The sequence below is a fragment of the Patagioenas fasciata genome, chromosome 3, assembly GCF_037038585.1.
Source record: "Patagioenas fasciata isolate bPatFas1 chromosome 3, bPatFas1.hap1, whole genome shotgun sequence".
NCBI lineage: Eukaryota > Metazoa > Chordata > Aves > Columbiformes > Columbidae > Patagioenas > Patagioenas fasciata.
Window position 1 is genome coordinate 397,679 of NC_092522.1, and position 26,274 is coordinate 423,952.

Consider the following 26,274-nt stretch of genomic DNA (forward strand, 5'->3'; position numbering starts at 1 on the left):
GCCCCGCGGCGGGAGGCAGCGGGCGGGCAGCGGCGGGCCCGGCTCCGCACCCGCCGTGCGGCGCCCGAGCGCCGTTTGCGCGGCCCGTGCGGAGCGCTCCGGGTGCGGGTCGCAGCCTGTGGCGCGCACGGAGCCCGCGGCGCTGCTGCCAGTTCGTGGGGCTCGTCTGTCTCCTTGCGGGTGGTCGCAGGGGAGCAGGTTCCGTGGCACGAACGGAGTTCTTAACCGTCGGCTGCTCAGAGTCCTTCCCGCTGACAGCCCCGCTTTTCTTACCGCTGCTTTTAGCTGCACAATTGTTGGTTGGACCACTTCGGTTTTTCAGATAGATGAAAAGGCAGTGTCTTCTGGAAAGCAGTCCCGTGTTAGAGCTGGTTTGCTGTTGGCCTTTGTGCCTCAACTGCGACACTGGCTTCTTAAATTCTGCAGTCTATTGGTAAAAGCACTGAAGCTTCTTGTTAAGGTTTATATTGATCCTGGCTGAGAATTAACTTTTGTTTAAAGTGCTTCAATGGGAGATGGTTTCTGTCCGTTTAAGTAAACCCCTGTGCAGCATGCGGCCAGTGTCCCACGGGCTGGCTGCGCTGAGCTCCGGCAGCACGTAAGCCCCTGTGCAGCATGCGGCCAGTGTCCCACGGGCTGGCTGCGCTGAGCTCCGGCAGCACGTAAGCCCCTGTGCAGCATGCGGCCAGTGTCCCACGGGCTGGCTGCGCTGAGCTCCGGCAGCACGTAAGCCCCTGTGCAGCATGCGGCCCGTGTCCCACGGGCTGGCTGCGCTGAGCTCCTGCAGCACGTAAGCCCCTGTGCAGCATGCGGCCCGTGTCCCGCGGGCTGGCTGCGCTGAGCTCCTGCAGCACGTAAGCCCCTGTGCAGCATGCGGCCCGTGTCCCGCGGGCTGGCTGCGCTGAGCTCCAGCTGCACGGGGCAGCGAGGCCCCGGCGCCGCGGTTCCAGCTCTGCAGAAAGCCTTCGGGAGGCGCAGGGGAGAATAATTGCACTTTGGCCTTTGTATCTTTTTCAATAGTGGCGCATTAAGTTGACTTGACAAAGGCGTAATGGCTGTGTGTCTGCCCGGTGACTCCTGCACCGCTGTGTGTAATAACAGCCATCTAGCCGATACTCTGCGCTGTTTCTCCCATACAGGAAGGCACTCTTTTCTGTTTTTTTTTTTTTAAAGAACCGATTTTCTAAATTGCACTGGTGTAGCTTTTCGAGGTCTGTGCCCACCCTAACCAACTGATGATCTGAGTCACTGGAAATAATTATTGTAAATGCGACCTAAAGCCCGGGTCCGCCCGGCCCGCGGTGCTGCGGGCAGGAGGGCGTTCGGCGGGGCTGCCCCCTGTTGTGTTGGGGAGCGACAAGCACCTCCGCTGGGCGCCCCGCGCCCCAGGGGGCTGTGCTGCCCGCTCGAGGTGCTTCTGTGTCTGCACCGGGGCCGTGTCCAACGTGAAGCTACATGTTTGTGGCTTGGGATCGGGTATTTGCAATATTTATCCATACGCTAGCAGAGTAGAACAGAAGTGATCAGCAACTATTAATAGTGGATCTTCAGGATAATACCCGGTCTGTTTTTTGTAGGTTGGAAGATTATGATGATCTCACACAAATCTGGACTCTGAAAGAAAGCTGTAGTGAATATTTCCTTGCTGATCTCCTAGAATGTCAAGACGAAGAGCACCGGACGGTTGTTTGTGAGGTCAGTCTGCTGTAAGCTCGGGGTTCGTGCAGTCTCGGTGTTAGTGATGTCGCGTGTGAGTGACCGCTCGTGCTGCTGCTCCACGGATGAAAACCAAGCTCCCTTTTGGAAGGCAGGGTTAGCGAGCTGCGCGCTCAGTGCCATCTGCCGCGGGCTGCGCCTCCCCTTTCTGCGGACTGCTGTCTCCTGGTAAGCACACGAAGCAGCGATTCCTAGTAATTGTGTAGATTCTTATCAAGTAACTGGAAGCGCCTCGAAGAAACCACGTTGCTATTTTGGATATTTGCATCGTAGATGACCAGTTTTCACTCCTGGTGAAAATTAACACTGCGTGTGAAAACGAACAGCCAGTAACACTTTCACAGTTAAAAATGCTGTAGGTTTTTTTCTGTCTTCTGGCTCAGGCAGTCAGACTTTTGCTGAATTGAAGACAGAAAACCAGGAATTAACTATTGCCACTTCTTTCTTGTTTAAATTATCCTGCTGAAAGTTCCTGTTAATATTTTCATGCGTCAGTAATTCTGCGTGGTATAATTCTGCATCATAAGCTGATAGGCAACATAACCTACTTGATTCCAGAAGTCTGCTTTCTGTAGCAAATGATTTTGTGAAACCTTAACATGTAATCACTACCATTGGAAGCCAAATGGGAAACAATAAAGCATTAGTGTAATAGCACATTACAAATGGCTATCTTGATAAATAATACATTTCAATTGTACATTTTATAGCTCAATGTGATACCAGCAAAAGGTGCTCCAGGCCCTCACAGTTTATACTTGCCGCTGGTGCTGCAGATTGGAAAGACACCTCCATGCGAACCAAGATAGGAGCCAATTTTCCCTGCAGAGAGTGAAGCTGGCAACCTCTTTTTGCACATATGGTAGATGGATTGGTTAATCAGCCTCTGCTGAGCCTTGGGCCTAAAATTACATAGCGGCCAGACAACTGCAGCGCCCCGGCTTTTGTTCGGTTACGCAAACAAGGCAAACAAACAATCACTTGTTGTTCGAGGGGAAAAAATTAAACTTCGTCTGCTTTTCTTTTTATGGGAGGGATCTGGTCGTTTTCACACTTGCCAGGACTTGCTGTTGTTGTTTAACACTAGGTCTTAGGGGTTTTCGTTAACTTGAAAATATTTAGCACTTTGAATTGCTGCACATAATATATACCATATACAGTGTTAGATACTGTTTATATATGATATAATTGCGTTCTTGAATTGAATCGGTTTCATAGGAAAATAAAATATGCTTTTTGGTTTGAGCACAACTTTCTTTACGAAGCTGTGTCCAGTAATGATTCAACGGGCATGGCTAGCTAGACCCAGGTTTTACTGTACCTGCACTCTAAGTTAAAGAAAAAAATATACCTGTTTGAGATACGGAGTCAAAAGGTATTTTTTTTTTAATTTACCATAAGAAGTGTTTTATTGGAATAATATGTCATTACTTTCTTAATATATGTAATCCTAATGCTCTGAGGTCATAGCTAACAAAATAATTATAACATCTAATATAGAAGTCCTAATACACACAAGGGAAAAAAAAAGCATCTTTTGCTGAAATAATTCCTTTATACTTTTCTATTATGCGCAGCCGGAGATGGAGCACTAACCTTTACGTTCCAGCGATTGTTTGTTCAGGTTTAGTCCTGACCTAAAGTGACGTGCTCAGGCGTTACACACGTGTGATGTGGCTTTTCTGTTTCAGGATGGTGGCACTGCAGTGGGATTCATGAGCCTGTGTTCTCAAGTGAATGTCTCCCAGTTTCAAGAGTGCTTTGACCTGGGGCCTTTTCATGGCCTCTGCAAACCGCATCCTGACGTTCTCAAGATGCCGCAAGAGCCGAGCGTTCAGGAAGGTACGTGTATTCTCAAATGCTGGGTGCGTTCAAGATGCATTTATTTCCAGGCTCTGATAGGTTCTGCAGAAGGTTGGAAGAGGATATAGGTTTACCAGCCAGAAAACAAAACAAGGTATCTGTTTTAGAGCTGGTTGTCTGGCGCTTTTTAATTCAGGACACAAACTCTGCCTCGGCAGTGATTGTTGTTTGTGGGAGCTGGTCTGTACCAGGCTCGGGATAAAGCTCGGTTTCAAGTTTCAGAAAGCTAAAGCATCAGGTGTATTTTATATCAATTAGCTAGAGTTGTGCTATTAATTGAAGACTTAATTTTGAAATTTGGTTCTGAAGTCTGATAGCTAAGCAGCTGATTAACTGTGCCATTATGTTGTCCCATTGACTTGTGCCATTTCCTTGTGGTCCAGCTTCTGGTCTGCTTGCTTATTGTTTGCAGTCCTCTAGGTTACGAGAATCTGCGAGATAAGGCCTGTCTCTTTATTTTTATATTGGGCACGATACACCACCACGTTTAGCAGCTACCTTACTGCAGATGATAAAAACCATTAACATGAATGTCGCCTGTTTGTAGAACAGAAGTGTCATGTAAATGATTTACAGTTGTCACCTTTATTTTTCAGTGTCAAAGGGCTTTTTGTGCAAAAGGGCAACATTTTGCTATCTACTAATTATCAGTAATAGAATGAAAGGCAACACCATTAGGTGGTTGTGTATCTGCTTGTCTAAACACAAAGCAGCAGGCAGCAGAGGCAACCAGGGAGCTGCGGAGCAGCCACCAGCTGGTGCCTCTGAGCTGTTTCCGTGGAGCAGGAAAGGCAAAGAAAACCAGCCTTAGAGCTGCTCCTGTGGACTCGTCCTCCTTGTCAAGAAGAGATGAAGGAAGCTGTCTCCTCCTGCATCGCTCTGTGCTCCTGGAGCTTCAGGAGGATGATTCAAAACCGGTGACAGACACGTAGGAACACAAATGAGACCGAGGGAGGAAGACAGATCGCTCAGGGTAGTCTGGAAACGAGCTGGGACGCAGGCCTGGCAGCTGCTCTGGGGACCCTGCTTGGCAGGGCTCGGACGCGGTGACCTCCAGCGGTCCCTTCAGCCATAGCCGTCTGTGACTGTCCCCGGCTTCTGGTGAAGCCTTGGCCGCGGCGGCACGCTCGCCTGGGAGCTGCGGCAGAGCCTGTGCCGCTCAGCCCCAGGCCGTGTGTCGGTAGAGGCTTCAACAGTACAGCTTTTACACTTCTCTTTCACATTTAGGAGATCTATGAGACTTTCTAAATGTTCATGCTAAGTAGCATAAACAACCGTTCTGTCCAGTTAGTTATATCACTGTGGTCAATCTACCATCTGAGTGCTTTTCAGAAGTTCATTAAGCACCTTGATTAGTGGTCCCGTGTGTTCATCTCATTTTTCCTTTCTATTTAAAAACCATGTTACTTTCGATGGTTGATACTATTGTAGTTTGCAATGCTGTGTGTCTCCTTGAAGTAAGATTTTAGTAAGAGTAGTAGTATCCTTGTATTTGGAATCACAAGGGGCAGCTTTGGGGAGAGAGCGTTATTTGCAGACTGTTTCAGATAGCCGGGCGCAGGTCGCTGATGGTCTCACGGGTACACGCCTGAGAAGGAGCTCGAGTATCATAAGCGAGGAACCTCACTGGTACTGTTCTTACAGAGAAAGAGCCAGTAGAAATCAAGCAGAAATTAGAGTAGCTCAGTAATATTAATTCTAGTATCACTGAAGAATAATTAAAACTATTGTAGCTTTGTGTATTTTAGAAGTGCTGGTTGTCCCGAAACGTTATAACTTGTTGTTTATACCTGCCTAGTATGGCCAAAAAGAGAGCAAAATGAAGCTAAAGGCTGTGGTGGTTGAATTTCAGAGAAAGGAAAAAAAGGAAAATAAAAATCCCAAATATATACTATAATTACTCTAATTTCTAATAGCAATTCAATAAGGCATTAGCTGGTCAGAGTTACAGAAGTCTGCTGTGGTTTATTGAAGAGACGTGCACTATATGGTAGGTAGTTGATAAACAGCTTCCTTTTTACTGCTGGTTACGCGTTTGACCTGTGACTGTGACCAAGCAGTCCGTATTTCTCAGACAGCTGGAGGGAATGGCCCTTTCCCTCCGAGTGATCTGGGTTTCGTTATTGAAGCAGGTGTGTCTCAATGCTTATTGCCGTGTTCATTCATTCGGACTTTGGGAAAAGCAGTAATGTTTGGTTGGGGTTTTTCTGTTAAGAAAGGAAAGAAAAAAGCCCGCTATTTTAATAAATTTACTGCAAAATAACCTGGACCAACTCATAAGCCAGATTCCCGTCCTGTTTGACTCTTTATTTAAAATGTCATTTGAAAAGGGAATTGTCTTTTCTGGTAAATGAAGAGCCTGTGTACGAGTTGCATCCTGGTAGTCCATTGCTGAGCCTTTCCAGTCGAAGGGCTAACCTATGTCCTTGGGATACACCATGGTGTCGGTCACATACGGTTTGTGTCTGACTGTGTTGCCTGCCGTGTGCGTGGCCGTGCGGACGCTGTTTTAGCGACGGCCGTGCTGCTGCAGGCCCCTGCGTTGGAGATGTGCCGCGCGTGTCCCCGGGGCCACGTCGACGGGGGATGTGGGCGTTCTTGTGGTGCCTTTGAGCGCTGCGAACTCAAAATGCGGGCTGCATGGAATCATTTTACATTCCCGTGTTAAAAGACAGACAAAACAACAAACCAACCAAACAAAAAACACCACAAAAGACCAAAACCAAATTAAGGATATTTTTCGGGCTCTTTAGCTTGTAAGCAGAGACCACAGGTTGGTATTATTTTTCCTTTCAAAATGTAATACTGAATAATAATGAAAGCGTGTACAAAAATGTCTATTTAACGCAATATTGATATGCCACTTAGGTTTTGGGGTAATTACAGTAATTTGGTTGTTGCTCTGCGGTGTCACGAATTAGCAGCTAGGAACCGTTGTGATGCGGTGGGAGTGATGGGAGGGCTTTTCATCAGGCTTCACGGCGAACTGGCTTTGATCCGCCGGCTGCTGCCTCTGCTGGCGACCCAGCAGCCACTCAATTACTTGGATTTTCTTGTTGTTCGTGCTCCTCACTTGCTTTAGTGTGACAATATTTCTGCTCTCTCCAGCCGCTTGTGTGCAGCGTGTACGTGAACAGCGGTGCAGCTCCGTTTGACGGGAGCGGGGTGGGGAGCCATGAGGGGGCTTCGTTTTAGTAGAAAGTCAGAAACAACGTGTCAATATTTACATGACAACAAGAGGCTTGTATTAATTAACTTGTGACACCTGCAAGGCTGTTTGTAATGAGAAATGTAGCTGGGTTAATGAGGACGACATTTGATCATTTCTGAGAAGTCTCACATCTGTGATACCCCCGGAGAACCGTGATTCCTAACCCCTGTGTTTCTGCTTGCCCTGCACGTTGTGTCTGCATTCTTCTACCAGAGAAACAGATTTTCAGATAAGAGTTTTGAAAATACTGTTGGCTAAATTACTTTAAACCTTTGAGGTATTTTGGTTTTAATACAAACTCCCTGCTATGTGAGGCAATGCTGGTGCTGGTCAGTGTCACTTAGATGGGCTCCCCAGGGTAAGGTTGAGAGGGGGGAGTGAAGAGTTGTGTTGTGCTGGGTTTTTTGAAGGCTTCTTCCTCCTGGAGCTCAGGAGCTTCGGCTTCCTTGTGTTACCGGAGTGTCAGATGCAAGGGTGTCCTGACCCGACGTGTCCTCTGCAGCAGCGATACCCACGCTGCAGGACTTTGCTGCTTAAAACCTATTTTCAGGCTTTATCTTTAAATATAAAAGCAAACTGTGAACCTATGTGTAAAACTAGGGAGGTGACGATTTAAGGAACGACAGAACTCTGGAAGGTGTTCAGGGGCTGAAAACACAGCTGCCCTTTGCTTTAGTAATTTTGGTGGTTATTTGGCGCGGCGCCGCGCCCGGCCTGGCGCTCCATCGTCCTTGCTGCGACGCTGAGGGTCCAGCTTGCGCTTTTAAGCCTGACGCATCTATTTCCTTTGTTACTCAGGTGGAGATGAAAGCAATCAAACAAGTCAGGAAACAGAGCGTGCTTCATCACAAACCTGTGCACGTGCTGGTGGTCGGGAGGCAGCTGGGCAGGTAAGCCCGCTGTACACAGCACTGCTGATAACTTGAAAAGCTCATTTGAAGCAAAACTTGGCTGTGTTGCTGAGCTAGAAATCTGGTGCTGATGGAAAGCTACCCAGGCTGAAAGGCAGCAGTGGGGCTTCGGTTTACCCTGTGATTTGTAGAAGGTAAAGGGCACGTGTTCTGTCTGTTCCTGTCCGCTGAGGGAAGCGCAATGTGATAAAAGAGTTTTACTGTGAGGTGCGTCGGTGCAGCATCGGTCAGCAGAGGACTTACCGGAGGTACTCGAAAGGGCTCTGTCTGTCTCTAGTCTCTCAGTGCCGGACCAAAGCTGCTCTGGTTTTCTTCCCGTTATTATTCATTTCCATTTCCACAGTATTCTATGCATTGATCCCATTTTCTTTAACATAGTATGTTTTTGATTTTCATATATTGTCAATATGCATCTGGAAACACAATTTTTTTTTCTATAGAAACATTTCTGAAGCAGAAATATTTTATCACCTCATGAAGGGATTCTAATGGTAGCTATTAGTTTGTGAATATGTTGCTTTTCAGGAGGAATGTATGTATTTTTAAAGGCCACTTTTATCTATGTTTCAGAAACAGGTAGATGTTGCATTAAAAATACTTCCTTGAAGTGACAAGCAAAAAGCACATCCCGTGTGTCTGCTCGGAGTGCTACGAGATAGGAATGATGCAAGGCCTTTTAATTAAGACATGGAAATGTCTTCTGAACCGTTGTAAGTGACCACTTGCGTGTTGTCACTGCAGCAGGACGGAGCCGTCAGCGTTTCCCGTGCTGAGCCGCGGTTCGGCCATGGCGGGGACACGGGTTCCGGAGCCGCAGCAGCACCTGCCCTGGGGGCAGCCGGAGAGGGCGCTTTTCATCCGGCGTGCGGAGCCGCGGCGAACGCCTTCTGCATCCACGTGTTCTGTATCGATGAGAAGCATGAAACTAGGTGAGTATGGGTGAGTAGCTGCTGCTCTCCTAATCCTTTCAATCTTATATTTTTAGGACAATCTGAAAGTGGCAGCACCTGCTGAAGTTCGGTTGGATTTCTCCTGACCCCTTTTGTTCGTTTCTCTTTTACCTCCACTAGTACCTTACTGAAATTTTCCACCTCCAGCTGCAGCGCCCCATCTTCAGTAGGACTGCATGGACAAAAAGTTAGGAATTCCGTTTTCTGTGATAGTATCCACTACAGTGGGGGAAGACACAGGGTTCTTATCTTAAAACGCTGCTGCTGCTGAGCTTGAACTCGGGATCTTGTCCCGAAGGAGCTGCTGCGGACCCTGCGCAGCATGGGTCCAGAAACGGTCCTGCTCAAGTGTAGGACTGATTGCATCTGAGCCCTCTGGGCAACTTGTGTTACCCCAGTACATTTGCTAAATGTTTCCATCTCTCAAATCTGGAGCTGTCATGTGGCTTGTTAGTGCATTGAGAGTGAAATGCAAAGGAACTAAATTGCTACTTTATCTGCAGATATTTGATACCTTTTAAAGCCCCCGGAAAGATCTCCTACATCTGTCGTTGCATTCCTTGCTGCCCAGAAGGCGCTGGATACCAGAGAATAGAGAACTACATTGCAATGGCGTCTTCCTTTCCCTCCTTTAGCTATTCTATTAAGTGGTCATAAATCAGTATTGTATAGGTGAATATATAGAATAGCCCAATCCAGATCTGTATTCAGAGCTATTTTTTCAGGTTTCATTCAATCATACGTATTTTAATTAGAAATTCTGTTTTCATTCGGTAATATTGTTGGTGAAATAATTAAAGGGAACTTAAATACAGGTCTGGAGGGAGGAGAGGTCTTACCAGTATTTTTGGGTAATACATATGTGTATTGAATTTCTTCAAAAGACGTATCTTATAGAGCTTCAGCAAAACTCTTTGGGTTCAGAGCTCTTTGATATCCTTACACACGGGAGAAACAGGATGAGTCTTTTAGATTTCTCATCTCTTTTAAAACTCGAATGTCACATCTCCCCGTCACCATGGAAAACAGAGTGGAATTGCTCTGAACCAGTAGGTGAGAAGTGGAAAGGAGGAAAGCGCTCACAAACAATTTCAGAGTATTGATGTTCTTGTTAGTCTGGCAGAATACGCTGGACAGGTTCACCCAGTGCTTGGTGACTGAGCTCCTGGCGCCGGGTGACAATATCGTGGACCGCAGCAGCAGCTGTCGGTGCCCTCGCTGCGGTTTGCTGCGTACCAGCGCTTCTCCGGCGGCTGTGGGGGGCTTCTGAAAATGGGGACGTCAAGAACAGGAGGAATGTTTGATTTCCTTTCAGTGAAGAGCCCAATGGTTTGATGTTGTATCAGACATTCAGGTTTGTTCTTATCGATAACCATGCTTTAAACACTAGAAGTCAACAACCGATGTGCAGCTGATCCGTGATGAGCTAGCAGGACTGTCTGATTAGTGCTGTGAATCCGTGTTTGTTGCACTTGTGGGGTGTAAATATCAAAATGTATAGGATGTCTGGTAGGAACTTTACTTAACCTTGTTTACTCTTGGTTGCAGATCACTGGATTTTTTGGGTCATGTTTTCAAGCTTTTTCCGGTACGTATAATGGAAGTTGTAAAGTGTGTGTGTGTGTGGGGAGTGGAGTATTTGGGTACAATGGCGGTAAGTCAGTGGCTCCCAGGGCTCGTGTGGCCAGTGACCTGGGCTGAGTTACCCCCAGCAGCAACTCCTCCTGGGCTGCTTTTGCACTTTGTGTTGTGTGCATAAGTCCTTGGTTTATGTTCCATGGGGACTCTTCTGAGATGCAGATTTAGAAAGCAAATGTTTCAAACTCCTTTAGAACCATGTATAGATCCAGATTATATACCTAAACTAAAAATGAAATCATGGAAAATACATTGAAAGAGGTGGAGTTACAGCCTAGAGCGCAGTAGTATTAAGGAAATCCCTAGTATTTTCCTATAGCACTGAAGGTTTATGTTTATGGGAAGCTGCTGTGCCAGGTTCTGGACACGCTGGCCATCAGTGCGCACACAAACCTGCGTTCATCGCGCAGGGCAGGTCGGTCTGTGCGGGGACTTCGGGATGTGCTGTTCTAGTTGGTGGTCTCGCTTGGCTGCAAGGGTGCAGAAGATCCAAGACACATACATTGTCCTAAAATTTCACTTCGGAAGAGTAGTAAGGTAGAACAAATGACCTTTTAAGGGGAAAATGTTAGCCCTGAAGATGTAGGCACAGAGATAGTGTTTCTGCTAGGCAATGGGACTAGGTGATCGTTGTAGGGCCCTTCCAACTAAAATATTCTGTTCTACTGAAGAAAGAAAGATGGGGGGCATGGTGGAGGATGGTGTAGAAAAAGACCATCAGGGAATATCAGGATATTAAATAGGAAATCTTTACCATGGGAGCTAAAATACCCGTTTCTGTGAGCCAGCAGCTCCTTTGTGCTGCCCAGGCATCAAGCCATCTACGTAGGGCAACAGCTGGAGTGAACACACGTTGCAAGATGTGCCTTCGGTTTGCTTCCTTTCTGTCCCCTTAGTCAGAAGCTTTTGTGTAAAGCTTAGATTGAGATCACTAAGAGCCTTTATTGTCTGCAAATCTGTTTCAGGACAAAGACTTCTGCGTCATCGTTGTGCCACCTAACGTAGCGGAGTTCCACCTGATCCAGAGTTTTGTTCGAGTTGTCCCTCTCTGTCCTTCCCAGCGTGACCATGAGCTTTATGTGTTCCACCGCGCGGGATTGCTCAAGTGAGTCGTGTGCCTCGTGACGACAAACGATGTGCTCAGAGCCGTTTTATGGACTGTGTAGTACCTGCATCCCCCAGCCTAGCAGCAGACTGGCGTGCCTTGGCTGCCTCGGGCCGCGCCGCTGTTGTGCGTGGTGTGCCACAACGCCTTGCAAAGACGGTAGCTCGAGTGGCAGCCAGCGTGGCTGTGCCTCCGGAGCTGAGTACCCGAGTCTTCGGCAGCTGTGCTGCAGCTGTCTGGCCTCCCGCTCTGGAGCCCATCCTAAGCCTGCTCAGATGTGTCTCCATGCAGCACTGTACCAGGTGGTGTGGAAATAGCCTTATATTTTCAATGAGATAAAGGAGTTAGTGACATGATTTTTAACAAAACAAAAAATGATATGATTAAAAATGTAAAAGCAAGCACCTTCTGACTGCCAGCATTTATATATAAGTTTCCTTTAAGTAAAAACAAAGTGCAATGAGCCGGTTCATGTAAAACTGGTATGTACAGTATTACCTTAATGAAGATGATGACTGGGGTGGACCAGAAGCTCCCTGCAGTTCCCCTGTTGTGGAGCAGGGCAGCACAGAGCCATCCTGCAGCGACCGGCCCTCTGGCCACATTGTGTGACATCGGGGCTGGAAAGCCTGCTGTGGGTTTAGTTCTGGAAACACGGTCTAGCTCTCTTTAGAGAAATGCAGTATTGCATTCCTGGAACGTGCGGAGCACAGCAGTGACCTCATTGTTGAGTATCTATTTGACACCATTTTTCTCTAGTTTTTGTGTTGAATCGGTTATTCCGTACCTTTCAATTTCTGTGATACTTCGAACACTCCTGTAGTCTGAAGTACTGGTGAGCCAGGACACAAACCCTCTCCTGCGATGACTTCTGTTAGGTGGTATGACTTTTGCAGTGCTTTGTTTGTGTGACAGGCCTGTACTGGCCCGAACACCAAGCTCGATCTGTGGCACAGCTAGAGATCAGTTTTCTGTCTTAATGTAGCTAAATGCTGCGTGGTTTCAGAGAAATACTGGTTTTAATTGCGTGCTCTGTCACCTTTGATGGTGCACAAGCAGCTCACGCAGGACTGGCCAGCTACTCTGGGACTGTGCCGTGGGACGGAGCTGGGCTCGTGTGCCCTGTGTGAGGATCCAGCTGGATGAGGAGAAGCCGCTGGAGTGATTCCTGGTCATCCCGGCTGCAGCTGTTTGCAGTTCGCCAGTGGCGCTGGTGGTAACACAGCCTCTTGTGAGTTTGGTCAAAATTAAACTTGTTATCAAGGTTTTTAAAAAGCCCCTTACAGTTCTGATTAAACTGTGCACGTTCCAAATGATACCAGGCCTTCCATGAAAAGAGAATCATTAGTGGCATTTTCCAAACTCCCTGCAGCTATGCAGGAAAATCAGGAAAAATGGCCTTTCATTGAGGTTCAGGATCAGAAAAGCTACAGCAAAAACAGATGAAGCTTTTGGAAAGCTTCTGAAGAATGGAGAAACTCAGTGCACAGCAGCAGATGCTCTCTTAGATATAAAACCAAAATAGGAAAAAGTAAAAGATCAATATATTGCACTTGCACCAAGGGCTTTCGAAAGGCATGTGAGTGAAAAGGAAGTCACAGAAAATGGGCTGAAAGAAAAACAGGGGTAAGAAGATGAGAACACGAGGACATGAAAGGACAAAATCAGAAGAGGGCCAGGCACAAAATGAGATACTGATTAGTAAAGGTTGTAAAAGGAATGAGAAGAAGTGTTAAGTACACAAAAAGCAGGAGTGCAGCAAATGGAAGTGCAGGTCTGCTACTTAACAGGGAGCGAGAAAAAATAAGAGATGACAAGGCACAGCCTGAAATGCTTAATGGATACTTTCCCTCCATTTTCACTAAAAAGCATAATAATAATAATAGTGTCCTGGTCTCTGAGCAGCCAAAGGGATTGGGCATCTCAAATGAGTTAATTCATTACTGGAAGAGAAATGAGCACAGACCTTGGGTTGTCCTCCTGCGGTTTCACACTCACGCCAGACCCCCGGTGGGTTTGTTTCTTTTAAGAAGTTTGGGTGTTGCGCACGTTGTTTTCTTCATACAGACACGCAGTCCGTTATCGGCAGGAAGGCGCCTCTTGGCACCGGTTGAGTGGGGCCGTGGGGCTGGCCGTGGGGCTGGCCGTGGGGCCGGCCGGCTGTGCGAGCGGCGAGCAAAGGTGCACGCACGCTGGCGCCCACGTGGTTCAGATTCATTTGTAATTTTGTAATCAAACCTGTGCTTTTGAGCACTCAAAGAATCGAGTTGAAAAGGATCAATGAGGTTGATCCATAACGGGTCAGATATTTGGTAGCTTTGGTTTGTTTAGGGTACTGGTGCTATGCATTAAAACTATCCGCACAAAATCAGTCTAAGTGTGACTGAGGCTAAGAATAGCACATACAGATTGAAATTGAAAACAAGAAGAAGGGGAATGGAAATTACATTCCATGGATAGCGAGGTTTAACTGCATGTGAGAGAGGTGAATCTTTGGACCCTGGTGCGTGGCCCATCGCCTGGGCAGCACTCTGAGCCTGTTCGTGAGCCCTGTGAGCGGGAGGCCGCGGTGCCTGCGGCAGGCGGGCCGGGAGAGCCCTCAGCTGCGGTGCGGTGTCGGCAGCAGCCTTTCCACCCTTCCTGCACGGAGCGGTGTTCTGTAGCAGCGTGCGAACGAGCTGAGTGCCGCGCTGTGCCTGCCCGCGGCTGCGTGCTGCCGGTTGCGTACGTCGCACAGACGCTTTCACACCATGTCACTGCTGTGCCATGGCTAGTTGGCGGTCGTGTCTGTCAGAGGCATTTCATGCAAGTAAGTTTATCCCCGTGTATTACTGTTTGAAGAACCAAGGCCTAACACAAATCTTAGCAATTTGTCCTTGTTGGAGCGATTGATGGTACTGCCCTTCTTTTGTACCATATCCAAGGGTGACAGTTGCTCTCTTTGTTTTAGTTTTCCTCTCTCTCTTTTTTCTTTTCTTACTCTCTCACTGTTTCTATTCTTTCTCTTTTCCCAGGTGCGTCAATGTGCGCTTACGGATTGTACTTTGATTTTAAAAGGCTGTTTGCCTCCTCTCTCTGCTGGCTCTTCTTTACGTGGAGATGAGGTGATGCCTGTGCTTAGAGCCAGTTATTGCTTTGTGGGCCTGGGCTGTAGGTGCATGGGGACCGGGTGTTCAGTAGCAGTGAAAGCAGCAGTCTCGAGGTGCCCTAAGTACATGGATTATCACACAGTGGGTTAATATCTGCGTTTGGAACGATAGTCATACAGCAACCCATTTCAACTTGTAAAAGACGTGGCTGGTGCATGTGGAAGGCATGTCGTCTTTAATTTGTCACAGAGTGAACTTTCACACTCTCCCTCTCTTTCTCTTCCTTATAGGTCGTTTAATGTAAGAAGGGCAACAACCGATGACGTACTTGGTGTCAAAATGCTCATTAAAACCCTTAACTTGAATGAAAACATATTGAATGACTTAGAGATATTTAATCTGTTTCGCAGGGATCCGGTGAGTATTTGTTGCAGATACACCTATAAGAGGATGGATAGATACTGGGCAATACAAGCAGAATTGATTACCTTACATACAGCATGCTAGCTGAGAGTATATAGGTACCCAAGGCAGCATCAGCAGTTGGTACGGGCTGTGTTCAGCCTGACCAAGGGTTCGTGTGAGCTGTGGCTGAACCAGCTGCCCTCTCTGGAGGGGCCAGGCGCAGGCTGGGCGCGGTTCTGGTCGCCCCCAGCGCGGTTGGCGTTGTTGGTTGCTCTGGCTGTGTGATGAACACGTACTTGTGCTTCGTCGCGTGGTGGGGCCGCCTCCTTCCCGTGGCGTGGCCAGACGTGTGCCCATCACACAGTGGGGAGCATCGCCTTGCTGTTGTGTGGAGGAAAATGCTGCACAGACAAAACAGCAAGCACTGTCCTTACCGATCCTACAGCTGCAGCCAAGTCCATACAACTACTGATGAAGAATATATATTTTAATTAATATTATTTGCTAAGATCAGAACTGAGCCCAGGGCTGACGCCGTGGCTGTGTCTGTAGCACTCTAGCAGCTCCATCCTGGCTGGAGCTGAGGGTTGCTCAAGGGTACAGCCATGTCCCTCGGTTAGACGTTACACCTTGAGTTAAGGAAGGGTGGCTGAAGTGGGGGAGTGTGTAGAATGTGCACTGGGAGGAAAGTATTTGAACTCTGATTGTCTGGTGAAATACACCGTTACAACTCAAAAGAAAGATTAGTAATGAAATAGGAAGTGTGCTATGTGTTGCTTTTGCTTTGCAGGATGGGACCCCAGTGCAGGCTTTCGTAGCAGAAGTTTTGGATCAAATAGTTGGTATTTCTGTTATTAGAGATGAAATGGTGAGTTCTGTTTCTGTGTTGTGTCCAAACTGTACCGCTTGGCCCCCAACACTGACGGCTGGCAGAAACCACCTGTAAAAGACTTTTCCCTCTTTCCTGACTAGGTAGACTGTATTATTTCCCCTCTCATAGGTAACGATTAACACACTGATAAAAAAATCATCCTGTTGTTTGCTCATGAATTCTGAACATATGCATCCTACGTCTCTCTCTGGTTCTTTAGCACAAAGCCATTCTGCCTCTAAGTATGTTTGTAATCGCTTGCTTTGCCCCCCCATTTCCGAAGTCGGTGGGCGGATTTGCCGCGGCCGCTGCAGCGTAGTCGGTTTGCTCTGTGGGAGGACACTCTGGACTTCTCTGTCTTGAACTTGGCACAACGGCTTGGTTTGGTCGTTGTTGCCCCCCCGCTCCGTGCATGTCTGTTAACCCGTGCAAGATACTGTTGTGAAAGGGTCAAGTGTACGTTCCCTGTAAATAAAGGTGGGCGAGCTGCAAGAGTAGATTTTAATACAATAAAAAGATTTGAAAGAACAATCTGTTCAGCCGGTGTGCTTTAATAGAGAGTAACTCTCAAAGGCACTCAGTGTCAGTGTTTGGATTTAATTCCTCAACTGGTAGAAAGCACTTGCTAAAAGATTGTTAATGTAGCTGTTTCATCAGTGCTGAATTGCAAATTCTTACTTTCCAGGACATTGAGTATGTTCGAACACATTACAACATTGAAGATTTTATTAATTTCAATTACTACCAGCAAGAAGAACATGGCCATCTTTGCCACTTCGTCTTAAATCCTATATTTCATCATTATACAAAACACTTTCTAAAGGAGATTCTTCGCTTGGCCCACAAATCTTCTCTTTACTATCGTATTTATCCACAGGACATGGAAGGCGAGGTAAGAAGAAAGTTATTTGTGTTTTTAATATGAAATATTGTCATCTTTGCTCACTTTATTTTTCTCTTTGCTTCTGTGAATGCCTGTAAACAGGACAATATTAAGAACATAGGTGGTTTATAAGAAGTCCTGAGATGTGATTTCGGTACTCTAGACGGTTCCATCAGTGGGACCTGGGCACCTCATTGTCACTGGAGATGTGATTTATGTTTCTGCGAGTGCCGCAGGAGAAACCATAAGAACCTAATGCTGTGTGAGAAAATCTGTAATTTGTGGCTGGAGGAGCACAGGGTGCATGGGGAGGGCGGCTCACCCGTCCCTCACACCTGTGGGGCTGGGGGAGCACAGGGTGCATGGGGAGGGCGGCTCACCCGTCCGTCACACCTGCGGGGCTGGGGGAGCACAGGGTGCATGGGGAGCACACGGAGCATGGGGAGGGCGGCTCACCCGTCCGTCACACCTGCGGGGCTGGGGGAGCACATGGAGCATGGGGAGAGCGGCTCACCCGTCCCTCACACCTGCGGGGCTGGGGGAGCACAGGGTGCATGGGGAGGGCGGCTCACCCGTCCCTCACACCTGTGGGGCTGGGGGAGCACAGGGTGCATGGGGAGCACAGGGTGCATGGGGAGGGCGGCTCACCCGTCCCTCACACCTGCGGGGCTGGGGGAGCACAGGGTGCGTGGGGAGCACACGGAGCATGGGGAGGGCGGCTCACCCGTCCCTCACACCTGCGGGGCTGGGGGAGCACAGGGTGCATGGGGAGCACAGGGTGCATGGGGAGGGCGGCTCACCCGTCCCTCACACCTGCGGGGCTGGGGGAGCACAGGGTGCATGGGGAGCACAGGGTGCATGGGGAGGGCGGCTCACCCGTCCCTCACACCTGCGGGGCTGGGGGAGCACAGGGTGCGTGGGGAGCACACGGAGCATGGGGAGGGCGGCTCACCCGTCCCTCACACCTGCGGGGCTGGGGGAGCACAGGGTGCATGGGGAGCACAGGGTGCATGGGGAGGGCGGCTCACCCGTCCCTCACACCTGCGGGGCTGGGGGAGCACAGGGTGCATGGGGGAGCACAGGGTGCATGGGGAGGGCGGCTCACCCGTCCCTCACACCTGCGGGGCTGGGGGAGCACAGGGTGCATGGGGAGCACAGGGTGCATGGGGAGGGCGGCTCACCCGTCCCTCACACCTGCGGGGCTGGGGGAGCACAGGGTGCATGGGGAGCACAGGGTGCATGGGGAGGGCGGCTCACCCGTCCCTCACACCTGCGGGGCTGGGGGAGCACAGGGTGCATGGGGAGCACACGGAGCATGGGGAGGGCGGCTCACCCGTCCCTCACACCTGCGGGGCTGGGGGAGCACAGGGTGCATGGGGAGCACACGGAGCATGGGGAGGGCGGCTCACCCGTCCCTCACACCTGCGGGGCTGGGGAGCACAGGGTGCATGGGGAGCACACGGAGCATGGGGAGGGCGGCTCACCCGTCCCTCACACCTGCGGGGCTGGGGGAGCACAGGGTGCATGGGGAGCACACGGAGCATGGGGAGGGCGGCTCACCCGTCCCTCACACCTGCGGGGCTGGGGTTAAGGAGCTGCCCTCCGGAGCCCTGCGCTCGGGCAGCGGCTCTGCACGGCCGGGTGGCGGGAGCGACCGCTGGCCGACGGTGACCAAGGGGAATTTGTCCTCAGCGACTCGGGTGGCTCTGAGATCGCCACCCTTTAAAGAGAGGGATTTTCAGAGGTTGGGCACAGGTACGTTTCCAGACGCGTGGTTTTTCCTGCCTCTCCAGTGTGCGCTTTTGCAGAGTTTTATTAAGTGTTCTCTTGAGGAAGCGATGTCCTTGTGTAACATCAGCTCCTCAGATTCTTAAGAGGCACTTAGAAAAATGCCGTTTAATGGCAGCGGATGGAAAAGTTAAATGTTCCTGATAACTCCAGTTTGGTCGAATTCCAGCTTGTCATTGCTTTCTAATAAGTGGCGAATGTGATATTTTACTCAGTTCTCTACATAGTAGCGTCAAGTTTTTTCAGTGTTTGTAGATGGAGTGGTACTTCAGTGTAATTCAGTTTGCATTAATGTTCATTCTCTATTTCCTGTAATTATCTTTTTTTAACTTTTCTGTCGTAAATTATGACAGAGCCAGTCATGCGGTAGTAAATGGAATACTGCTATTTGTAATGAGCCGTGCTATTCGCATTAGGGTTTGCATTCACTTCAGGTTTATGCCAGTTTATTAACATTTATCACTCGGATGAAATTGACATTTTAGTTGGTATAGAATTTCTATATAAATTCATAACCGTTGTCTGCCAACCAAGCAAAGGTTAGCAGTAAGCAGATAACATAGCTTAATGAGGTCAAATCAAGCTGATTCATGATCACTATGGAGAAAAATATCCTCCTGGGGAAAATACTTGTGCTGAAAAATCCCATAAACCAAACCACTTGTTTATCTGTCATTCCCACAGAGATAGTAATGTAATTACTCTCATAATTATCTTCATTAGTGTCAGGAATTATCTGCAATTCATTCCTCTGCTCTGAGTATGTTTGTTTATTCGCTGATTTCTCTCTCAGATTTAGCCAGCAGAGCTAAGGATTTTGTATTTGCGAAGCCATCCAGCAGACATCTGTGATGCGCCGTTCTGACATTCTCTCCGCTGAAATATAGATCGCTGTCTTTCAGTTTCAGAGTCCCCGGGCCCGTTCCCTGACATCTGCCCTTCATTACATGGTTCCCGTGCGACCGAGACGACAGATTGTCTATCCGCTGGCAGAGCTCGGCATCGGCGCTCCGCCGGAGCAGGTCTCCGGGGCTCAGGTGGGTAGCGGGGCGGCAGCCGGCGGGGGCGCCGTGCCAGCGCGGCGCTTGGGCAGATGGGCGCCATCGCCGCCCCGTGCTCCTCGGCTGCTTCTTAATTACATCCGCGCCGCCTCCCTGCCCGCGCGCTCCCAGCGCTGCTTCTGGCCTTGGGTTTCGAGCGCGTTACAAGCAGCGGTCACCAAACCAGAACGTTTTCATGCTACATGCTTACGTTTAACGGTGGTTTTTCGTGACGTCGCTTTCAAATTGCCAGTGCATTGTAGATGCTCCAACCTGCTGTGTCGCCCTTCTTCCTGGTGAGTTGATTGAGGTTTGAGCTCTGCAGGTGGCGAAAGCAGTGTTGTGCTTCAGACTGTTTCTGTAGAAATGACTTAAGTCGGTTTTATTTTTCAGTCCCCGAGTCGGGTTTCTTCCATGCACAAGATACCCTCAAAGAACACGTCAAAATATCAGAAATGACCTAACAGCAAAGGAAAAAGTTGTCTCTTAAATCTTCATTTGTTAAATAACTTACACCTTATTTTGTCTTACATTTTTAAATGACTAAAACTTGATGTGAAGATGGTTCCTCACAGTAGTAACTAGAGAAGCTGATATATTAGGAAAAACACCATTAGTGATAGATACTCTCAGTAGGTAGCTGTAATTTCCTAAAGAAACATAATTAGGGAGCTTTATGTCTGTCTACTGGCTTCCAGTTGGCTGAGATGAGCTCCCATATAATACTTTTAGTGCTGTCCTTTTCAGTTAGTCAGTGATTTTTGGCATCCAGAACTCTTAATTAGGCAGGAGCTGGCAAAGCGAAGCACAGGACATGCTGGGGCCGCCGGTGGGGGTTCTGCTCTGAGCAGCCTGCCCGCGGTGTGCCGCCCTGCCTGGCTCTGCGGAATACACCAGCCGATGCTGTCCTTTAAACTGCTTCCCGTTCTATCTGTAACATGGGCTGTTGCTGCTGTGCTGGAAGAGCTCATCTTAGCCTGGAAAATCAGGGTTCTGATGCTGGAGAGGTTTGCAGATCTGTTGGCTGCTCCGTTCCCAGGTTCTTCCTGAGAGTTGTGGGCGGTGAGATAATGGTTTAACATCTCAAAGGTTCGATGAATTTCTATTTAATAGAATGTGCAAGATTTCCATTAACAAAGTTTTGCTGAAAAAAAAAAAAAGAAGACTAACCACTGTATAAGTATCCGTGCATACGCACCAGCATTAATTATAGATTTTGGACAGACTGTTCTATCAAACTTGACATCTGGAGTGGTAACTTGAGGATAAAGCTGGTCTGCCCCTGCTGCCTGTGCTCTGCTGAAGCACCAAGAATTTGAAACCGTGCACAGCTAAACTGGCTCCTGGTGCTGGGTGCGTGCGGTGACCTTTGGGCGCTGGGAGAGCTCCCCAGCCCCAGGGGACGCAGAGGGGCCGGGTGTGCTGGGCAGGGCAGGATGCGGCCCCGCTCTGGTGGGAGCGCGGCAGATGGGGCTCTGGTTCAGAAAGGGAGATCCAGCCCCGTCAGTAATCTTGCTCTTTGCTGTAAAATCCTGCAGCTAGGTTGCACATAGGACGAGGTATATTATATAAAATTAATCAAATTGCAGTAAGCACAAAATGGTTTTACTTCTACCTTTTTGTAGCGATCAAGAGGCCTGCTCAGGCACTCTGTGCACAGAAAGGCACAATCTGTGTTGCAAAGAGCAAAATATCCCACCAAGAAGTTGTATGTCATAACTCTGCAAAATGAGGATTGTCACCTTAAAAATACTGCATGACACGTTGTTTGTAGCAGATGTCAGCAGGCTAGGAAGTGAGGTGAAAGGGAGACGAAAACAATGTTGTAAGGAAAGCGAAAAGCAGAGAGGCTGGAGTGGGAGCTGGTGGAAGTTGTCTGGGGCAAGCACCGCGTTGCAGCGGGAGGCGACGCCTGCTGCCGGCCGCAGCACCGTGGTTCTGAGCAGGACGGGGCAGGGCCTGGGACGGTCTGAGACGCTTCAGGCAGGCAGGGATCCCCAATAGTTGAGACTGCTCCTCATTTCTCTATCACGCTTCTCTGTTCCAGCTCATCCAGCTGGTTTTAGCTGAGGGGCTCTGCCCTCTCATATGAGCAGGCACTTTTTTTTTAACCGGTGCCGCTTTGGTGCTGAAAGCTGATCTGCGCCACGAACCGCAACAGTAAGCTGGCCGCCAGCTTTCAGGACCGAAGCTCTGCAGTTGTGTCGGGATTTTTTTCAGGTAAACTACAATACAAAGATTGTAAATGCAAGTCAATTTCACAAATGTAGGATTTTAATTTCACTGCCTGTCCTAATTAATTGCTTGAGTATCACTTATGATGGAGATAACTGTAATGAAATTCTTACTTTGATACCCACAAGACGCCCCTTGATATCTAACCATCAACACCTACTTCTCATCTACTGCTTTTTCAGCTGCCTGCCTCTTGTTCCAGCCCTTTCTGAGCTCGCTCTGTCCTTCTCTTGCTGCAGGAGCAGCTTGGGGCTGTGCAGCTCAGCCGTGCAGGGTGTGAGCAGGCGCTGCTTTGTGCCTGGATGTCTGTGTGGCCCATTGGTGGCTCAGATCTGAGGGGCTCCACCGCTTGCTGTGTCTGTAATACGTTCAGCCTGCTTGTGAGCATGGAGAGGTTCGCTCAGAGACACTGACCCCGTACAGATAACCCAACCAGGACCCGCAAGGACTCTGTTTCCCGTTTCCTTCCTCCAAAGCTAGAAGCGAGAGCAGCAGTTTAAATCAGAAAAGCTTTGCCCTCGGCTAATCCCCATGCGCTGCCAGTCCAGATGGACCTTGGCTGTGCTGCAGAGGTGGTTTTCCTGCAGGGCTGGCTCGGTTGTTACAGCCGGATGAGCACCAGGCAAGTGAAGTCTGTGGTGACCCGTTCCCATTGTCCCTCTGTCGGATCTCGGCTCTACCCTGTGCTATGGAAGCAGGGGCAGTCCCCGTGTGCTGCCCCGCCATGGGCAGCAGGAGCTGGAGTTCGTGGTGGCCAGGAAAGCAGAGGTCCTCCTCCTGTAGGCTCTGTGGGAGAGCTGGATGGAAGGTAGAGAGATTTGCTCTTAAAATCCAGGAATTTATCATATACAAACAGGAATTACCGTTACCTGAACGGCTATTTGACTGCAGTTCTCCCACCACCCTGTTCTCCCTGTGTCCTTGGTTCAATACTGTTTCTAGTTAGAGCCAGCCTTTTGGTTGGTGTTGCCTCTTTGCTTATCCGTAAAATGACTGTGACTCTGAAGAAATACAGAGTTTAGGAGCTCTACCTGCTCCCCTTCTCTGCCCAGCCTTTTGATCAAAACTTGACATGGGTTTTTAAGCAACCACAATTTTTTCACTGTCTTTTAAACCACAACTCTGTGCTGCTTCATCTCTGCATCAGCAGAGCTGTGAATCTTCATTTCCTGAAGGGCTACACATTCTTACGAACATAGTAATATCTTCCTATAACAGACCCTAACGACAGAATGTGTTTTGTGCCCCACTCCTTGAGGTGGCAGATATTTTGCTGCTGATTTCCTATGGAACTCTCTCTCCTGTTGCTGCTGAAGAGATTTGGATAGATCAGGCGAGGGCTGGCCGAGAAGGCACAGGGGGTGACGTTAAGCTGCCCTGTCCCGTTGCAGCGCTCTGGACCGGCACAGACGCCGGTGATCGTGTTTGCGTCCGGCCCTGCGAGGGCCCCAGCTCTGGGCCGCCCGTCCAGCGTGTGGCTCCGCAGCGCGCTGGGGTTTGCTCAGCACCGCGCTGCAGCGCGCTGGGTTTGCTCAGCACCGTGCAGGCTCCTGGCTGCTCCTGGCATCCAGCGCTCTCTGCAGCTGTTCACATCAAAAGGCGATCTCCGAGTTTTGTATTCCGGATCAGTCACCGGTATCCAAGTGCCAATTGGCACAAGATCCAAAGACTCAAAAGCTGAATTCCCACAGTGTTAAAACAGGTTAGATGATGATTGTGCTTTGCACATCTGTCAGTCATTTCAGCCGTGTTACCTTAAAAACCGCTTGGTTACAACAGAATACTGAATACCTTATGACGCGCTGCTGGCCTTTACAGTGCGTTTAATTATTGGTGGAGTAGAAAACTGTAGGTAATTAAATAATTTTTAATGATTTCTTCATAAATAAACAATTTGTAAACTTGTTTGCTTTCTCACCATCTGGGAGCATTCTGTTATCCATCTGTTTCATGTAATTATCAATGAAAGGGAAGAATAGGTGATATAATTAACAAGAATAACTGATCCACAATGAAGAACAAAAATGTCACACATCTGTTGAATAATTTTCTTGTTTCTGCCCTTTCATTATTATTCATGCTGTTGGGTTTATTACATTGTTTTAATTTCATGGCTGCATTTGGGCTGTCGTGTTTTGTTGTACAGTTCAGAATGGTTTGGTTTTTCTGCTATAGCTTCTAAAAAGAAGACCGAGCAGTTATTCCAGCATAGCAGGCATCCCGTTTCTTTTCTTTAGGAGAGGTTTTCCATCCGCGGTGTTGAGCAGGCTGGTGCTTATGGCAAGCGCTACGGATAAATGGCCTGAAAGCAGGTGAAAAGACTTTTATTTGGTAAATAAAATGAGAGAAAATACTTAAGATTTTTGATCTGTCTTCAACCAATACATCATATTATTTGTATTGCAGAAGACACTCATATGAGTTGAAGCCTAAGTATGGGATGTGAGTGTTCTGGATCAGCAGCCCAGTGCAGCCCGCTACCCTCGCCTGTGGGGACGGGGAGCAGGAAGGGCTCAGGACTGAAAGCTCGCTGTCGGTGCAGGAAAGCGGAGCAAAGGAAGGGACGTGAGCTGTTCACACGCGTGACTGAGGGTCCCAGCTGGTCTAGAGTGCGGCTGGAGAAACCTGACTCGGTGGCATTTACACCATAATGAAAATGAGTTAACATAGGCAGGTTTTAAAACATGGGGAAGAGGTTGTATACAATGGAACAGTCTGCTCTGAACAAGCAAAGCTTTTTGTTTCGCACTGAACGGCTGAGAGAAATTGAGGGGGCAAGGTTTTCACTTGTGTGGCCAGAGAGAGATGTCAAGAGGGTGAACAGGTACAGATACAAGGGCTGTAGCGCAGCAAATCTCTGCCCTGCCGTGTGTGAGAGCACAGCTGGATGCTGCTCACACCGGGGCTGTAGCGCAGCAAACCTCTGCCCTGCGGTGTGTGAGAGCACAGCTGGATGCTGCTCACACCGGGGCTGTAGCGCAGCAAACCTCTGCCCTGCAGTGTGTGAGAGCACAGCTGGATGCTGCTCACACCGGGGCTGTAGCGCAGCAAACCTCTGCCCTGCCGTGTGTGAGAGCACAGCTGGATGCTGCTCACACCGGGGCTGTAGCGCAGCAAACCTCTGCCCTGCAGTGTGTGAGAGCACAGCTGGATGCTGCTCACACCGAGGCTGTAGCGCAGCAAACCTCTGCCCTGCAGTGTGTGAGAGCACAGCTGGATGCTGCTCACACCGGGGCTGTAGCGCAGCAAACCTCTGCCCTGCAGTGTGTGAGAGCACAGCTGGATGCTGCTCACACCGAGGCTGTAGCGCAGCAAACCTCTGCCCTGCAGTGTGTGAGAGCACAGCTGGATGCTGCTCACACCGGGGCTGTAGCGCAGCAAACCTCTGCCCTGCAGTGTGTGAGAGCACAGCTGGATGCTGCTCACACCGGGGCTGTAGCGCAGCAAACTCTGCCCTGCGGCGTGTGAGAGCACAGCTGGATGCTGCTCACACCGGGGCTGTAGCGCAGCAAACCTCTGCCCTGCAGTGTGTGAGAGCACAGCTGGATGCTGCTCACACCGGGGCTGTAGCGCAGCAAATCTCTGCTCTGCAGTGTGTGAGAGCACAGCTGGATGCTGCTCACACCGGGGCTGTAGCGCAGCAAATCTCTGCCCTGCAGCGTGTGAGAGCACAGCTGGATGCTGCTCACACCGGGGCTGTAGCGCAGCAAACCTCTGCCCTGCAGTGTGTGAGAGCACAGCTGGATGCTGCTCACACCGGGGCTGTAGCGCAGCAAACCTCTGCCCTGCGGCGTGTGAGAGCACAGCTGGATGCTGCTCAGCACCACCGCCGGGCAGTATCTGCTCCCGCACGCGAGGGGCAGCGCTGCTGGGATGGGAGCGAAGGTGCTGAGTGAGCCGGAGCGGGGCAGGAAGCAGCCGCTACAGTTCCACCTCAGGGCTGGCTGCCTCCTGGTGAAGGGAAACCTTCTGGTTTTGTGGGAAACCTGCACTAATAGGGGTTTCATTTTGGCTTAGTCCCGGTTCTGTGTGAGCTCAGGTGAGGCACTGGAATGAACTGAAAGTGGCTAAAATGCTGAAGGGTTTTGGTGGATTTTTTTAAAGTCATTAAGCCTTTACTAAGATAATGGAGAATAAATACAGCAGAGAGAGCCTAGGTAGGATGGGTAGATAGGGTGCTCAAGAGAATTCCGCACTGTTTAAATACCAAGGTTCATTTATCAAAGCTAAAAGAGAAGCATTCCTACAATTCGTATGTGAACACGTTGGTATTACAAACAAAGGGTTGGTGTCTGTAGTTTTCGCTTAACCAGAAAAGTAGTATGAATTTTTAAAGAAGTAACTGTTGTTTGAGATGCTATTGTGCTTGAGTAATGAATTTTTAATGCTTTTATAGCGTGGACATGGATTAAAATCCATTATTTGTTGTACCTCCACTTGTTTGGTAAAGGTGATGATTTTATAGCGGCACTAGTCATGCAAACACAGTCATTCGGAACCGATGGCTGGCAATAAATTTCCTTACTGTAAATGTCAGTGGGTTTTCTGTGTTGCTGCCATTACATCTTG

At 49.0% G+C, this 26,274-nt stretch overlaps 1 protein-coding gene across 8 annotated transcripts in view; it reads left to right on the plus strand.

Annotated features, from left to right (window-relative positions):
- The window catches only part of CFAP61 (cilia and flagella associated protein 61), a 96,377-nt gene that overhangs the window by 10,072 nt on the left and 60,031 nt on the right, over positions 1-26,274 (plus strand). For all 8 annotated transcript variants that reach the window (XM_071805574.1, XM_071805573.1, XM_071805575.1 and 5 more), the window contains exons 7-16: positions 1,578-1,695; positions 3,408-3,558; positions 7,589-7,680; positions 8,443-8,630; positions 10,200-10,239; positions 11,255-11,394; positions 14,774-14,900; positions 15,679-15,756; positions 16,445-16,651; positions 19,333-19,467. In XM_071805574.1, coding sequence (XP_071661675.1) covers positions 1,578-1,695; positions 3,408-3,558; positions 7,589-7,680; positions 8,443-8,630; positions 10,200-10,239; positions 11,255-11,394; positions 14,774-14,900; positions 15,679-15,756; positions 16,445-16,651; positions 19,333-19,467 — 1,276 coding nt within the window. The remainder of the gene's footprint in view (positions 1-1,577; positions 1,696-3,407; positions 3,559-7,588; positions 7,681-8,442; positions 8,631-10,199; positions 10,240-11,254; positions 11,395-14,773; positions 14,901-15,678; positions 15,757-16,444; positions 16,652-19,332; positions 19,468-26,274) is intronic.